We start from the raw sequence: 19,500 nt of genomic DNA on the forward strand, positions 1-19,500 counted from the left end.
AGTTTACATTGCAGTTAACATGACATTTGTTTATCCCCTTATTCTAGCTAGCTAACATTACCCTCTATCCTGCATTCCACTTAGCGTTGCGAGTGATCAAAGTATGACAGACCATAAGAATTTACCCGTGACAGTGGTGGTACAGAATGTGTGCATTAAAATTCAATATCCAAACACAAATGATAAATTATCAAATTCTAATACAATTTCAGTTGGAACTGAAATCGCTCCATGAGGTCATTAGGTCATTCGATTGCCGGAAAGGGTTACCGACAGGAAACACTTAAGGTAGGAATGAATCTCCCATTCCTGCCCGTCTTCTTCCATTCCTCTAAGTGGATTATCATGTACACCACGGCCCAGTGCATAAAATAATCTTAAGTCATTTTTTCCCTTAACTTTAAGTCAGTTGCACAGAACATTTTAAGGCGAATTTCCCCCTTAAATGAAGTGAAAAAGTTACTGGAGGCTGAGACCCCCTTTGTCTCAGCCTCCGGTATCTATGCTCTACAAGTCTGTTATATCAATTCCTAGGACCATGCCTCATTACTTCCTGGCCTGATGACTCCTTGCTGTCCCCAGTCCACCTGGTCGTGCTGCTGCTCCAGTTTCAACTGTTCTGCCTGCGGCTATAGAACCCTGACCTATTCACCAGACATGCTACCTTGTCCCGGACCTGCTGTTTTCAACTCTACCTCTCTCTCTCACACCTGCTGTCTCAACCTCTGACTGCTCGGCTATAAAAAGCCAACTGACATTTCCTCCTGAGGTGCTGACCTGTTGCACCCTCGACAACCACTGTGATTATTATTATCTGACCCTGCTGGTCATCTATGAACATTTGAACATCTTGGCCATGTTCTGTTATAATCTCCACCCGGCACAGCCAGAAGAGGACTGGTCACCCTTCATAGCCTGGTTCCTCTCTAGGTTTCTTCCTAGGTTTTGGCCTTTCTAGGGAGTTTTTCCTAGCCACCGTGCTTCTACACCTGCATTGCTTGCTGTTTGGGGTTTTAGGCTGGGTTTCTGTACAACACTTTGAGATATCAGCTGATGTAAGAAGGGCTTTATAAATACATTTGATTTGATCTTAGACCGCTGCGCCACTCGGGAAGACCTGGCGTTTCTATCTGAAACGGTGGTAGAAGAGAAGAGTGGTAAAGATGAACAACATTTAAATGGGACATTTGCTGAAGCAAGATGAGTTGAATCAAGTGTTAGTGCAAAAATGTGCCCCCTTAGGGTCCCCGGGACCAAGATTGGGAAACACTGATTTAGGTCTGTGTGGCCCGGTCACTCACTGGTCCTGGAGGTCACAGAACTTCAACACCATCTGACCAGACTCTGCTGCGGCCAAGGAGGCTCCTCTCCCAGACTCTGCTGCGGCCAAGGAGGCTCCTCTCCCAGACTCTGCTGCGGCCAAGGAGGCTCCTCTCCCAGACTCTGATTGGCTAATGGCCAACAAACTTTGTAAACCATTAACTAAAAGTACAGCTATCATGCTTGTAAACAAATTATAGTGTTCAAAAGCCATTAATACATTGCTTTTTAGAAATAATTGCATTTAGAAATAGTTGCATTTAACTGACGAAAATCCTGTTTAGGTCATTTCCTTAGTAGGTGACATCAGAGGTCACCATGTGGGAGAAGTGGGAGCTCGTGGTGCTCTCAAGACAACTGGGAATTCAGAAGAAAAAAAAGAATGAAAAAAAGAATGACGTCAGTTACCTCCAGGTCGGAAAGTCGGAGCCCTAGAAAGATGCCAGAGTTTCTGACTTGGATGTGGCCAAAAATAATAATTCCCAGTTAGAGCTATTTTTTTATTTTTTTTTAAGAGTTCCCAGATGTCTTAAACGCACTAAAGTCGGAAGTCCGAGATTTCCCAGTTATCTTGAACACGGCATCAGGATGATAGACCAGTTTCCCACTAGTAATTCCCAGTTGAAAAGCAGTTGAAGTGGATTTTAACCAGTCTTGTGGTTAATTCCCACTTGGTTACGAACCTAGCATTATTTCCTTTCAATCTGTGTCCAATTAAGGCCTAGACAACCAGGTGAGGAGAATTCCTAACTAATCAGTTACCTTAATTGATCAGTCAAGTACAAGGGAGGAGCGAAAACCTGCAGACAGACCTCCTATGTGCCCTCATGCTGTGTTCATAATCAAGTGGGAAGGTGGTAATTACCTGTTGTGAAGGTGTAAATAAGAGTTGGATGCATTCAAGTGCTTTGAACTCATTGAGAGACGCCGATTGGCAATCAAGCTGCGTCAACCATTTAACTAAAAGTACAGCTATTATGCTCGCAAACAAATTATATAGTGTTCAAAAACCATAGTATTCTATATTTTTTTTTTAATAAATTAATGTTTTGTTGTTGGAATTCCCCAGTTGGATGACCATTAAAAAAATGTAAATAATCCCAGTCGGAGCTCTTTTCCCAGTTGTTTTGAAAGCAGCATTCCCAGTGGGAAACTAGTCATCCGGAGCTCCCACTTCTCCCACATGGTGACCTCTGACATCACCTACTAAGGAAATTACCTTAACAGGATTTTAAGGCAGTTAAACGCAACAAAACATTTATAAAAAAAAACAATCTATTAATATGGTTTTTGAACACAACATTTTTGTTTATGGCTTATGACTTCACAACTGGTAAATTCTCACCTCTCACTTGGATACGAATGCAGCATAAGGGGAGGTTGATGTTTACGTGGGAGTGCCGGAGAGAGTTTGAGGGGAGGAGTTGCCCCTTAGGCTATAAGGCCAAGGTCTCGTTCAACAGGACTCAATGGCGTGCAACTTTTAATTCAACAGATACTGTGCTGTTCTGAACAACCAGTTGAAGAATGTTGTAATCATGGGCAGCGTTTACACAGGCAGCCCAATTCTGTTCTTTTTTTTCTTCATATTTTGGCCAAAATATTTTGTTATTAATCAAAAGAACAATTAGTGTAAAAAAGATGAGAATTGGGCTGCCTGTGTAAACGCAGCCACGGTGGCCCCAGGGGGGGTGTGTTTTGATCAGGCCACACCCCTCCACACACACACCAAATGGGAGAAAACATACCTCAAGGCTGTTGAAAAATGGTGCGCGGAAAAAAAACTATCACTGAATGTAGCAAAACGTTTAATGAACTGAACGCACCCCGGTAGACACGCCCTCTCAGCTCTGATTGGTTGTTATCCTTTGCATGATAAACGTTGAGCTTTTCAAGCTCATACAGAACACACATTAAAACCAACTACAAATGCTCTCAATCATAAAAATGACATTTGTTTTTTAACAAATTCCTATTCCCCCCCCCCCCCCCCCATATAATCTGATCATATAAATCTCATAATCTTCAGCCTACTTCGAAAGAATGACTTTCGAAAATATGAAAAGCGCATATTCTGTTCTATTTGTTATTTTGTGACTTTCTAATAAATCTATGCCATCACACTACTACATGTAAAACATATATTATAGTAGCTAGTCTTCCATCCATCTCAGTGGCTGGTCTTATACACCACATCTCCAACCTGGAGTACCCCTGTCTTGCTGACGATATACATCTGTCCAAACAGTGGAGATGACTTATAGATGTTCTTCTGGGATGGGTCACACATTCGATAGCTGGGAAGCAAATAAAACCGTAGGAGTTAATACCTTCTATAATATTATATTTTATATATATTACCTTATACTTTAACTTATATATTATGTTTTATATATATTACCTTATACTTTAACTTATATATATTACCTTATACTTTAACTTATATATTATGTTTTATATATATTACCTTATACTTTAACTTATATATTATATTTTATATATATATTACCTTATACTTTAACTTATATATTATGTTTTATATATATTACCTTATACTTTAACTTATATATTATATTTTATATATATGACCTTATACTTTAACTTATATTTTATATTTTATATATATTGCCTTATACTTTAACTTATATTTTATATTTTATATATATTGCTTGTTGTAGTTGTTCTAAAAACAAGAAGTCACGTTGTGCTTGATCACAGATGGCAGTTTTCAAGAGAATCAAATTTGTAATGCATTGTGGGTGCCTGACTGATCTACAAATAATAAATGAGTAGTTATTCATGATGCAAGGTGATTTGTAGATCCGTCAGTCGGCAGTTACTTGCACTATCAAGCTGCAATATCGAATAAGCCCAATGACAGATAGTCTTTCTATCATAGACAAATCCCACACTGAACAAAAATATAAAACGCTAAGATATAACAAAATCAGTCCATTGAACAAAAAGTCATTAGGCCCTAATCTATGGATTTCACATGACTGGGAATACAGATACGCATCTGTTAGTCACAGATACCTTAAAAACAAAAGGTATGGTTGTGGATTAGAAAACCAGTCAGTATCTGGTGTGACCACCATTTGCCTCATGCAGCTCGACACATCTCCTTCACATAGAGTTGATCAGGCTGTTCATTATGGCCTGTGGAATGTTGTCCCACTCCTCTTCAATGGCTGTGTTTAGATGTTGGATATTGGCGGGAACACGCTGTCGATCCAGAGCATCCCAAACATGCTCAATGGGTGACATGTCTGGTGAGTATGCAGACCATGGAAGAACTGGGACATTTTCAGTGTCCAGGAATTGCGTACAGATCCTTGCGACACGGGGCTGTGCATTATCATGCTGAAACATGAGGTGATGGCGGTGGATGAATGGCACGACAATGGGCCTCAGGATCTCGTCACGGTATCTCTGTGCATTCAAACTGCCATCGGTAAAATGCAATTGTGTTTGTTGTCCATAGCGTATGCCTGCCCATACCATAACCCCACCGCCACCATGGGGCACTCTGTTCACAACGTTGACATCAGCAAATTTCTCGCCCACACGACGCCATACACACTGTCTGCCATCTGCCCGGTACAGTTGAAACCAGGATTCATCAGTGAAGAACACACTTCTCCAGCGTGCCAGTGGCCATCGAACGTGAGCATTTGCCCACTGAAGTCAGTTACGATGCTGAACGGTTGGACGTACTACCAAATTCTATAAAAACGAAGTTGGAGGCGGCTTATGGTTGAGAAATGAACATTCAATCATCTGGAAACAGCTCTGGTGGAAATTCCTGCAGCCAGCATGCCAATTGCACACTCCCTCATAATTTGACATCTGTGGCATTGTATTGTGTGACAAAACTGCACATTTTTAAAATGGCCTTTTATTGTACCCAGCACAAGGTGCACCTGTGTAATGATCATGATGTTTAAATCAGCTTCTTGATATGCTACACCTGGTCAGCTGGATGGATTATCTTGGTGAAGGAGAAATGCTCACTAACAGGGATGCAAAGAAATTTGTGCACAAAAGTTGAGATTAATAAGCTTTCGGTGAGTATGGAACATTTCTGGGATATTTTAATGTCAGCTCATGGGAAACATGGGAACAACACTTTACATGTTGCGTTTTATATTTTTGTTCAGTGTATAAATAGTGCTAGCTACTCTTGTTACCTTTTGAGTGTGTCCAGTGGCTGTTTCCTGCTGATGACTCCTGTTTCAGGGTCAACCGTGGTGGAGATGCATCTGATGAGGAAGACAAAATGAGGATGACAAAATGAGGATAACAAAATGAGGATGACATCCTTCACTTAACACCTTAACAGTAGTGTTATATAATGTTGGGTTCTGAGGTTCTGAGAATATAAAATTATACTTATTCATGTCACTGAGGGAGTGCTGAGGTTTAGAGGGTCTACACCAGAAGTTAATGGTTATAGGAGGAAGGTATGTAGTGTGTGCAACTAAGATTGGAATGTGTTGAGTGCAGGGAAGCGATTACATGTGGCAGGCATTGATAAGGGGAGAGAGCCATGTATTAGAGATGGAGGGGGGTTGAGGTCAGGTCACCTTAAGGGAGAAATAAAAGTTTATGGCCCGTATCACTAGTGTCCTGCCTAGCAGTAAAGATACAATGTTTGTACAGATGTGTAGGAGGAGACTCAACTTAGGAGGAAGGGTTAAATATCATTGCGTGTGTGATATTGTAACGGCTGTCATGTTCATTCTCCTCCTCAGACGAGGAGGAGCATGGATCGGACCAAGACGCAGCGGGTGCTGAATACATAATGATTTATTTAAAGACGAAGACGAACACAAAAAAAACACTTGGAAAATTACAAAACAACAAAACAAATAAACGACGTAGACTGACCTAAAACATGAGAACTTACAAATACACGAAGAACGCACGAACAGGTACAGACTACAAACCAACGCTACAGTCCCGTGTGGTACGAACATACATACAGACACGGAAGACAATCACCCACAAACAAACAGTGAGAACAGCCTACCTTAATATGGTTCTCAATCAGAGGAAACGTCAAACACCTGCCTCTAATTGAGAACCATATCAGGCAACACATTAAACCAAACATAGAAACACAACACATAGAATGCCCACCCAGCTCACGTCCTGACCAACAAACAAAGGATAAACACAATAACTAGGGTCAGAACGTGACAGATATTATATAAAACAAAGGGTCACTATATTATATAAACACAGGGTCACTATATTATATAAACTCAGGGTCACTATATTATATAAACTCAGGGTCACTGTATTATATAAACACAGGGTCACTATATTATATAAACTCAGGGTCACTATATTATATAAACTCAGGGTCACTGTATTATATAAACACAATAACTAGGGTCAGAACGTGACAGATATTATATAAAACACAGGGTCACTGTATTATATAAACTCAGGGTCACTGTATTATATAAACACAGGGTCACTATATTATATAAACACAGGGTCACTGTATTATATAAACACAGGGTCACTATATTATATAAACACAGGGTCACTATATTATATAAACACAGGGTCACTATATTATATACAACTATATAAACACAGGGTCACTATATTATATAAACACAGGGTCACTATATTATATAAACACAGGGTCACTATATTATATACAACTATATAAACACAGGGTCACTATATTATATAAACTCAGGGTCACTGTATTATATAAACACAGGGTCACTATATTATATAAACACAGGGTCACTATATTATATAAACACAGGGTCACTATATTATATAAACACAGGGTCACTATATTATATAAACACAGGGTCACTGTATTATATAAACACAGGGTCACTATACTATAATAACACAGGGTCACTATACTATATAAACACAGGGTCACTATATTATATAAACACAGGGTCACTATATTATATAAACACAGGGTCACTATATTATATAAACACAGGGTCACTATATTATATACAACTATATAAACACAGGGTCACTATATTATATAAACACAGGGTCACTATATTATATAAACACAGGGTCACTACATTATATAAACACAGGGTCACTATATTATATAAACACAGGGTCACTATATTATATAAACACAGGGTCACTATATTATATAAAACACAGGGTCACTATATTATATAAACACAGGGTCACTATATTATATAAACACAGGGTCACTATATTATATAAACACAGGGTCACTATATTATATAAACACAGGGTCACTATATTATATAAACACAGGGTTACTATATTATATACAACTATATAAACACAGGGTCACTATATTATATAAACACGGTCACTATATTATATAAACACAGGGTCACTATATTATATAAACACGGTCACTATATTATATAAACACAGGGTCACTATATTATATAAACACAGGGTCACTATATTATATACAACTATATAAACACAGGGTCACTATATTATATAAACACAGGGTCACTAATATAAACACAGGGTCACTATATTATAAAAACACAGGGTCACTATATATAAACACAGGGTCACTATATTATATAACACAGGGTCACTATATTATATAAACACAGTGCACTATATTATAAAACAGGGTCACTATATTATAAAACACAGGGTCACTATACTATAATAATACAGGGTCACTATATATATACACACAGGGTCACATATTATATATAAACACAGGGTCACTATATTATATAAACACAGGGTCACTATATTATATAAACACAGGGTCACTGTATTATATAAACACAGGGTCACTATACTATAATAACACAGGGTCACTATATTATATACACACAGGGTCACTATATTATATAAACACAGGGTCACTATATTATATAAACACAGGGTCACTATATTATAAACACAGGGTCACTATATTATTAAACACAGGGTCACTATATTATATAAACACAGGGTCACTATATTATATAAACACAGGTTCACTATATTATATAAACACAGGGTCACTATATTATATAAACACAGGGTCACTATATTATATAAACACAGGGTCACTATATTATATACAACTATATAAACACAGGGTCACTATATTATATAAACACAGGGTCACTATATTATATACAACTATATAAACACAGGGTCACTATATTATATAAACACAGGGTCACTATTATATACTAAACAGGGTCACTATATTATATACAACTATAAACACAGGGTCACTATATTATATAAACACAGGGTCACTATATATAAACACAGGGTCACTATATTATATAAACACAGGGTCACTATTATAATAACACAGGGTCACTATATTATTAAACAAAGGGTCACTATACTATAATAAACACAGGGTCACTATATTATATAAACACAGGGTCACTATATTATATAAACACAGGGTCACTAATATTATTAAACACAGGTCACTATATTATATAAAAGGGTCACTATATTATATACAACTATATAAACACAGGGTCACTATATATATTATATAAACCCAGGGTCACTAACTATATAACACAGGGTCACTATATTTATAACTAAAACACCAGGGTTACTTTCTAACTATTAACTCATATAAACACAGGGTCACTATATTATAACTATAAACACAGGGTCACTATATTATTAACACACAGGGTCACTATATTGATATAAACAACAAGGTGCATATATTATATAACACAGGGTCACTATATTATATCAAACACAGGTCAACTAGTATATAATACCAGGGTACTATATAAAACACAGGGTCACTATATTATATAAACACTGTTATTATAACAGGTCACTATATTATATAACCAAGGCCTATACTATAATACACAGGGTCCACTATATTATTAAACCACGGTCACTATTATATAAACACAGGGTCACTATACTATAATACACAGGGTCACTATATTTATAAACACAGGGTCACTATATTATATAACACAGGTCACTATATTTATATAAAACACAGGGTCACTATATTATATAAACTATATAACACAGGGTCACTAATTATATAAACACAGGGTCCTATATTATATAAACACAGGGTCACTATATTTATATACAACTAGAAACACAGGTACTATATTATATAAACCAGGGTCACTATATTATATAAACACAGGTCGACTAGATTATACTATAAACCCAGGTCACTATATTATATAAACACAGGGTCACTATATTATATAAACACAGGGTCACTATATTATATCAATATATAAACACAGGGTCACTATCATTATATAACACAGGTCCATATTATATAAACACAGCACTATATATTAAACACAGGGTCACTATATTATATAAACACAGGGTCACTATAACTTATATAACACAAGGTCACGTATATTTATATATAACACAGGTCCACTATATTATCATAAACACAGGGTCACTATATTATATAAACACAGGGTCCTACTATTACTATAAACACAGGTCCACTATATTAATAACACAGGGTCACTATATTATATAACACAGGGTCACTATATTATTATAAACACAGGGTCACTATATTAATTAAACACAAGGTCACTATATTATATAAACTATACCAGGGTCACTATTTATATAAACACAGGGTCACTATATTATATACAACAGACACCGGGTCACTATATATATAAACACAGGGTCACTATATTATATAAACACAGGGTCACTAATTATATAACACAGGTCACTATATATATATAAACACGGTCACTAAGGTTCTATATTATATATAAACACAGGGTCAACTTAAGGTACTATATTAAACACAGGGTCACTATATATATAAATCAGAGGTCCTACTATATTATATAACACAGGGTCACTATATTAATTAACACAGGTCACTATATTATATAAACACAGGGTCACTATATTATATAAACACTAGGGTTACTATATTATTAACACAGGGTCACTATACTATATAACCACAGGTCACTATATTATATAACCACAGGGCACTATATTAGATAACAAGGGTCCCTATAGTATATAAACACAGGTCCACTATATTATATAAACACAGGGTCACTATATTATATAAACACAGGGTACTACATTATATAAACACAGGGTCACTATTATATAACACAGGGTCACTATATTATATATACAGGGTCACTATATTATATAAACACAGGGTCACTATATTATAAACACGGGCACACATACGGGGTCACTATATTATATAAACACAGGGTCACTATATTATATTGAAACACAGGGTTCACTATATTATATACACAAACAGGGTCACTATATTATATAAACACAGGGTCACTATTATATAAACACAGGGTCACTATATTATATAACAAACCACAGGGTCCACTATATATATAAACTAGGTCACTTATTATATAAACACAAAGGTCACTATATTATATAAACAAGTCACTATAGTATCAGTCATGAATCCGGTGTCACTATATAAACACAGGTCACTATTATTACAAGGTCACTATATATATAACACAGGGTCACTATATTATATAAACAACAGGTCACTATAATTTATATATATATAAACACGGGTCCAATTATATAACACGGGTCACTATATTATATAAACACAGGTTCACTATATTATATACAACTATATAACCAGGGTCACTATATTATATAAACACAGGTCACTGTAATGATATAACCCAGGGTCACTATATTATATAAACACAGGGTCACTATTTATATAAACACAGGGTCACTCTACTATATATAACACAGGTCACTATATATATAACCAGGGTCACTGTATTATATAAACACAGGGTCACTATATTATATAAACACAGGGTCACTATATTATATAAACACAAAGAGGGTCACTATATATATAAACACAGGGTCCACTATATTATAACAACGATATAACACAGGGTCACTATATTATATACACACAGGTCACTATATTATATAAACACAGGGTCACTATATATTATAACACGTTATATAAACTGGGTCACTATATTATATAAACACAGGGTCACTATATTATATAAACACAGGGTCCTATATTATATAACACAGGGTCACTATATTATATAAACACAGGGTCACTATATTATATAAACACAGGGTCACTAATTATATAACACATATACGGGTCACTATATTATATAAACACAGGGTCACTATTATATATAAACACAGGGTTACTATATTATATAAATATATAAACACAGGGTCACTATATTATATAACACGTCACTATATACACGGGTCCATATTATATAACAGGTCACTATATTTATAAAGCACGGGTCACTATATTTAATATAAACACAGGTCCCTATATTATATAAACACAGACGAGGGTCACTATATTATAAAACCACAGGTCACTATATATATATAAACCACAGGGTCACTATATTATATAAACACAGGGTCACTATATTATATAAACAAATGTCACTATATTATATCAACACAGGTCACTATATTATATAAACACAGGGTCACTATCTATATACACAGGTCACTATTTATATACACACAGGGTCACTATATATAAACACAGGGTCACTAATTATATAAACACACAGGGTCACTATAATTATATATAACAACACAGGGTCACTGTATTATATAAACACAGGGTCCTATATATATATAACACAGGGTCACTATATATAACACACCGGTCCTATATTATATAAACACCAGGGTCACTATATTATATAACACAGGGTCACTATATTATATAACAACAGGGTCACTATATTATATAAACACAGTGGTCACTATAATTATTAACACACGGTCACTATAAGTATATAGACCACAGGTTCACTATATATATAAACACAGGGTCACTATAATTATATAAACACAGGGTCACTATATTTATATAAACACAGGGTCAACTATATTATTACAACTATATAACACAGGGTCACACTATATTATATAAACAACAGGGTATACTACTATTATTACACTATATAAACACAGGGTCACTATATTATATAACACACAGGGTCACTATATTATATAAAACAGGGTCCTATATTTAATACTATATAAACACAGGGTCACTATATTATATAAACACAGGGTCACTATATTATATAAACACAGGGTCACTATATTATATAAACACAGGGTCACTATCTATAATAACACAGGGTCACTATAATTATATAAACACAGGTCACTATATATAATAAACCGGTCACTATATTATATAACCAGGGTCACTATATTATATAAACACAGGGTCACTATATTCTAATAAAACAGGGTCACTATATTATTAAAACCAGGGTCACTATATTATAACACAGGGTCTAATATATACCTACTATATATATAACACAGGGTCACTAATTATATAACACAGGTCACTATACTATAATACACAGGGTCACTATATTATATACACGGGTCCTATATTATATAAACACATAAAACAGGGTCACTATATTTATAAACATAGGTCATTATATATAAACACAGGGTCACTATATTATATAAACACAGGGTCACTATATTATAAAAAATACACAGGGTCCACTATATTATATACACACAGGGTCACTATATTATATAAACACAGGTTCACTATATTCTAAACTAAATCACACAGGGTACTATATTATATACAACTATATAAAATACAGGGTCCACTATATTATATAACACACGGGTCACTATATTTATATACAACTATATAAACCAGGGTCCACTATATTATATAAACACAGGGTCACTATATTATATAAACACAGGGTCACTATATTATATACAACTATATAAACACAGGGTCACTACATTATATAAACACAGGTCCTATATTATATAAACACGGGTCACTATATTATATAAACACAGGTCACTATATTATATAAACACAGGGTCACTATACAATATAAACACAGTCACTATATTTATAACACAGGGTCACTATATTATATAAACACAGGGTCACTATATTATATAAACACAGGTCACTAATATTTATAAACACAGGGTCACTATATTTATATAAACACAGGGTCACTATATTATAATAAACACAGGGTCACTATATTTATAAAACACAGGTCACTATAATTATGTAGACTCCGGGTCACTATATTATATAACCCAACATATATAACACAGGTCACTATATTACTATAAACACAGGGTCACTATATTATAATATCACTACAAACTTATATAACACAGGTCCTATATTATATAAACACAGGGTCACTATATTATATAAACACAGGGTCATCTAATTAACACAGGGTCACTATATAATATACACAGGGTTACTATATTATAAACAAGGGTCACTTATTATATAAACCTAGGGTCACTATATTATATAACCAGGGTCACTATATTATATAAACACAGGGTCACTATATTATTAACACAGGTCACTAATTATATAAACACAGGGTCACTATATTATATAAACACGTAATATATTTATTAAACACAGGGTCACTATATTATATAAACACACGGGTCACCTATTATTATACTAACACAGTGGTCACTATATTATATAAACACAGGGTCCACTCATATTATATAAACACAGGTCACTAATTATATAACACAAGGGTACCTATTTATATAAACACGGTTCACTATATTATATAAACACAGGGTCACTGTATTATATAAACACAGGGTTCACTATATTATATAACACCAGGGTCACTATATTATATAAACACAGGGTCACTATATTTATAATAACACAGGGTCACTATATTATTAACACCAGGGTCACTAATTATATAACAGGGTCACTATATTATCTAACACAGGGTTACTATATTATATAAACACAGGGTTCACTTATTATATAAACACAGGGTCACTATATTATATAAACCAGGGTCAACTATATATACTAAACACAGGGTCACTATATTATATAACATACACAGGTCACTATATTATAATAAACACGGTCACTATTATATATACACGGGTACTATATTATAAACACTCTTATAAACCAGGGTCACATATTATATAAACACAGGTCACTATATTATATAAACACAGGGTCACTATTATATAACACAGGGTCACTATATTATATAAACACAGGGTCACTATATTATATAAACACAGGGTCACTATATTATAAAAACACAGGGTCACTATATTATATAAACACAGGGTTACTTATATTATTATAATAATACAACGTAATTATTAACACAGGGTCACTATATTATATATACACATTACACAGGGTCACTATATTATATAAACACAGGTCACTATATTATATAAACACAGGGTCACTATCCTTATAATAACACAGGGTCACTATATTATATAAACACAGGGTCACTATATTATATAACACAGGGTCACACTATACTATATAACACAGGGTCACTATATTATATAAACACAGGGTCACTATATTATATAAAACAGGGTCACTAATTAATAACAGGGTCACTATATTATATAAACACAGGTCACTATATATATACCAGTCCTATATATAAACAGTGTCACTATATATATATAAACACAGGGTCCTATCTATATAACACAGGTCACTATATTATATAAACACAGGGTCACTATACTAAATAACACAGGGTCCCTATATTATATAAACACAGGGTCACTATATTAGTATATTAACACAGGTCACTTATTATATAAAACACAGGGTCACTATATTATATAAACACAGGGTCACTATATTATATAAACACATAAACACAGGTCACTATATTATATAAACACAGGGTCCTAATATATATATAAACACAGGGTCACTATATTATATAACACAGGGTCACTATATACTATACAACTATATAACACGGTCACATAATTATTAAACACAGGGTCACTATATTATATAAACACAGGGTCACTATATTATATAAACACAGGGTCACTATACTATAATAACACAGGGTCACTATATTATATAAACACAGGGTCACTATACTATAAACACAGGGTCACTATATTATATCAAACACAGGGTCACTATATTATATAAACACAGGGTCACATATTATACTAAACACAGGGTCACATATTATATAAACACAGGGTCCTATATTATATAAACACAGGGTCACTTATACTATAATAACACAGGGTCACATATATAATAAACACAGGGTCACTAATATATAAACAACAGGGTCACTATATTATATAACACAGGGCACTATACTATAAAACACAGGGTCACTATATTATATAAACACACAGGGTCACATATATATATAAACACAGGGTCACTATATATACCTATATAAAACACAGGGTCACCTATATTTATAAACCAGGGTCACTATATTATATAAACACAGGGTCACTATATTATACTATAAACACAGGGTCACTATATTATATACAAAACACAGGTACTATATTATATAACCAGGGTCACTATATTATATAAACACAGGGTCCATTTATATACAACTATATAAAACAGGGTTACTAATATACACTATATCACAAGGTCACTATATATATAAACACAGGGTCACTATATTATATACAACTATATAAACACAGGGTCACTATTTATATAAACACAGGGTCACTATATTATATAAACACAGGGTCAATATATTATATAAACACAGGGTCACTATATTATATAAACACAGGGTTACTATATTATATACAACTATATAAACACAGGGTCTACTTATTTATAAACAACTCACTATATTATATAAACACAGGGTCACTATATTATATACAACTATATAAACACAGGGTCACTAATATTATATAAACCAGGGTCACTATATTATATAACACAGGGTCACTATATTATAAAAACAAGGTCACTATATTATATAAAACACAGGGTCACTATATTATATAAACACAGGTTCCATCTATATTATATAACACAGTGTCCACTATATTATATAACAAACAGGGTCACTATATTATAAAACACAGGGTCCTATACTATAAACACAGGTCACTATATTATATACCACAGGGTCACTATATTTAACCGGGTCACTATATTATATAAACCACAGGTCACTATATTATATAACCACAGGGTCACTGTATTATATAAACACAGGGTCACTATATTATATAAACACAGGTCCTAACATAACAGGGTCACATATTATATAAACACAGGGTCACATATTTATATAAACACAGAGGTCACTATAATTATATAAAACACAGGGTCACTATATTTATTACTACAACCTATACTATAAACACAGGGTCACTATATTATATAAAACACAGGGTCACTATATTAATAAACACAGGGTCACTATATTATATACACTATAAACACAGGGTACTATATTATATACAAACTATATCACAAGGGTCACTATATTATATAAACACAGGGTCACTATATTATATACAACTATATAAAACACAGGGTCACTATATATTATATAAACACAGGGTCACTATATTATATAACCACATGGTCACTATATTATATACAACATTAACAAGGGTCACCTACATTATATAAACACAGGGTCACTATATATATAAACCAGGGTCACTATATTATATAAACACAGGGTCACTATTATATATAAAACACAGGGTCACTATACTATATAAACACACGGGTTCCATTATATTATATAAACACGGGTCACTATATTATATAAACCAGGTCACTATATATATAAACACAGGGTCACTATATTATATAAACACAGGGTCACTATATTATATAAACACAGGGTCACTATATTATATAAACACAGGGGGTTTCAAAAATATATATATAAACACAGGTCACATATTATATAACCAGGGTCACTATATTATATAAACACAGGGTCACTATACTAAATAAACACAGGGTCATATATTATATAAACACAGGGTCACCTATTAATAAACAGGGTCACTATATAATAATAACAAGGGTACTATATTATATAAACACAGGGCACTATATATATAAACACAGGGTCACTATATTATATCTAAAACACAGGGTCACTATACTATAATATAACACAGGGTCACTATATTATATAAACCAGGGTCACTATACTATAATAACACAGGGTCACTATATTATATAAACACAGGGTCACTATATTATATAAACACAGGGTCACTATACATTATATACAACTATATAAACACAGGTGTACTATATTATATAAACACAGGTCTACATTATATATACAAGGGTCACTATATTATATAAAACACAGGGTCACTATATTTATATAAAACACAGGGTCACTATATATACAAACACAGGGTCACATATTATATACAACTATATAACAGGTCACTATATAAAAAACAACACAGGGTCACATACTATATATAAAAACACAAGGGTCACTATATTATATACAACTATATAACACAGGTCACTATATTATATAAACACAGGTCACTATATTATATAAACACAGGGTACTATATTTATAAACACAGGGTCACCTATATTTATAAACACAGGGTCACTATATTATATAAACACAGGGTCACTATATTATTATAAACACAGGGTCACTATATTATATAAACACAGGGTATATACTATAGTATTAAAACACAGCAGTTCACTATATTATAAACACAGGGTCACTATATATATAACACAGGGTCACTATACTAATTAAAACACAGGTGCCAATCAAACAGGTCACGACAATAGCGAAACAACTGCTAGTGCCCGTAAGCAAACGGGTAGGAATTTGTTTGTGATGATGAATGATGATCAGTAGTCAAAGACCACGTACCTTCCGCACGCCATCACACGGTGCAGGCCGACATTGCCAATCTGGATGTCTTCCCAGATCCTAACCAAGAGGAAGATGAGTATGGGATATGAATACTATCTAAAAACCCCAACACACTGAGAACAAGTTATGACGACAGTGGAAATACAGGAGTCCACTTTTAAAGCCTCAAAAGACCAGGATATACCCCATGAAATTACATGGTAGAATAACATTAGGATCCTCTGGATATACAATGTAAACTTCCCAATTATAGATTAACAAGTTTATAAAACCTAGTATATGTGATGTTGTTGGATGTTGGTTGAGTTGTATGTGTGTGATGTGACAATGGTGTGGATATTGTGTACTGTAGTATGATGTTGTGTGATGTTGTGTGATGTGTGTGGGTCGTGTTGATGTGTGTGTGTGTTGTGTGGTGTGTTGATGTGCGATGTTGTGTGGGTGATGATGTGTGTTGATGTGTGATTAGTATGTGGCTGTTTTGATGTGTGATGTTGTGTGCGTGTTTATAAAGTGAAAGCATAAAACTGACCTCTTCAAAGCATCACAAGCATGACAACGATGCTGGGTCGGAACCGTGCCACGGTGACCTCCTTCTCTCAGCTACTGCTCAGTTCCTTCAAGTAGCTTCAGACAGCAACATGACAGGGCCTCAAGGTCGAATACTCACACAGGGCCAGGTCAGCACTATCTTAGGAACAACCAAAACATGACAGGCAAGGTAGGTACAGTAAGATCCCCACATGGGGCCAATAGGACACTATTAGACAACAACACTGACAGGGCCCAAGGTCAGGATATCTAACCACATGCGGCCGTAGGTACCTATCAGAGCGCTAGTACATGATTGACAACAACATGACAGGGCCAGCAGTGTACAGACAGCACACGACAGGGCCATCCGACACTTCTGAACAAATGCTCCAGCAGGACACTATAGAAACAATGACAGGGCCCGTAGTACACTAGACACACCACAGGAGTCAGCATCAGTCACCGGCCTCCAGGCAACACTATCTAGACGAACAACAGGCGCTCGGGTACACATTGCACGACGGGCCTAATCGGGTCAACTAGAACTGACAGGGGTCATCACTATCTAGACAACAACACGGACAGGGCCAAGGTCAGGTACCTATCTAGACAACAACCAGTCGATACATAGCTAGACATCCAGAGGACAAGGTCAGGGTACAACTATTCTAGACACAACACAGACAGGGCCAAGGTCAGGGTACACTATCTAGACACAACATGACAGGGACCAAGGTCAGGGTACACATATCTAGCAACAACATGACAGGGCCAAGGTCAGGTACACTATCTAGACAACAACAGGAAAGGGCCAGGTCATGGTATCCTCTCTCAACAAACACAAACATAAAAAAAAACTAACAAAAAAAAAGACAATAAAAAAAACACAAAAAATAAAAAACAAAAA

At 34.6% G+C, this 19,500-nt stretch overlaps 1 protein-coding gene across 1 annotated transcript in view; it reads right to left on the reverse strand.

Moving 5' to 3' along the window:
• Positions 1-3,111: 3,111 nt before the first annotated feature.
• Positions 3,112-19,500, reverse strand: part of marc1 (mitochondrial amidoxime reducing component 1) — a 35,562-nt gene continuing 19,173 nt past the window's right edge. Inside the window, exons 6-7 of the mRNA XM_038982389.1 lie at positions 5,511-5,582; positions 3,112-3,617 (exon numbers count right to left, since the gene is read on the reverse strand). Of these exons, the coding sequence (XP_038838317.1) occupies positions 3,491-3,617; positions 5,511-5,582 (199 nt within the window). The 3' untranslated portion in view covers positions 3,112-3,490. The remainder of the gene's footprint in view (positions 3,618-5,510; positions 5,583-19,500) is intronic.

This window comes from Salvelinus namaycush, unplaced genomic scaffold, assembly GCF_016432855.1.
Source record: "Salvelinus namaycush isolate Seneca unplaced genomic scaffold, SaNama_1.0 Scaffold115, whole genome shotgun sequence".
Taxonomy (NCBI): domain Eukaryota; kingdom Metazoa; phylum Chordata; class Actinopteri; order Salmoniformes; family Salmonidae; genus Salvelinus; species Salvelinus namaycush.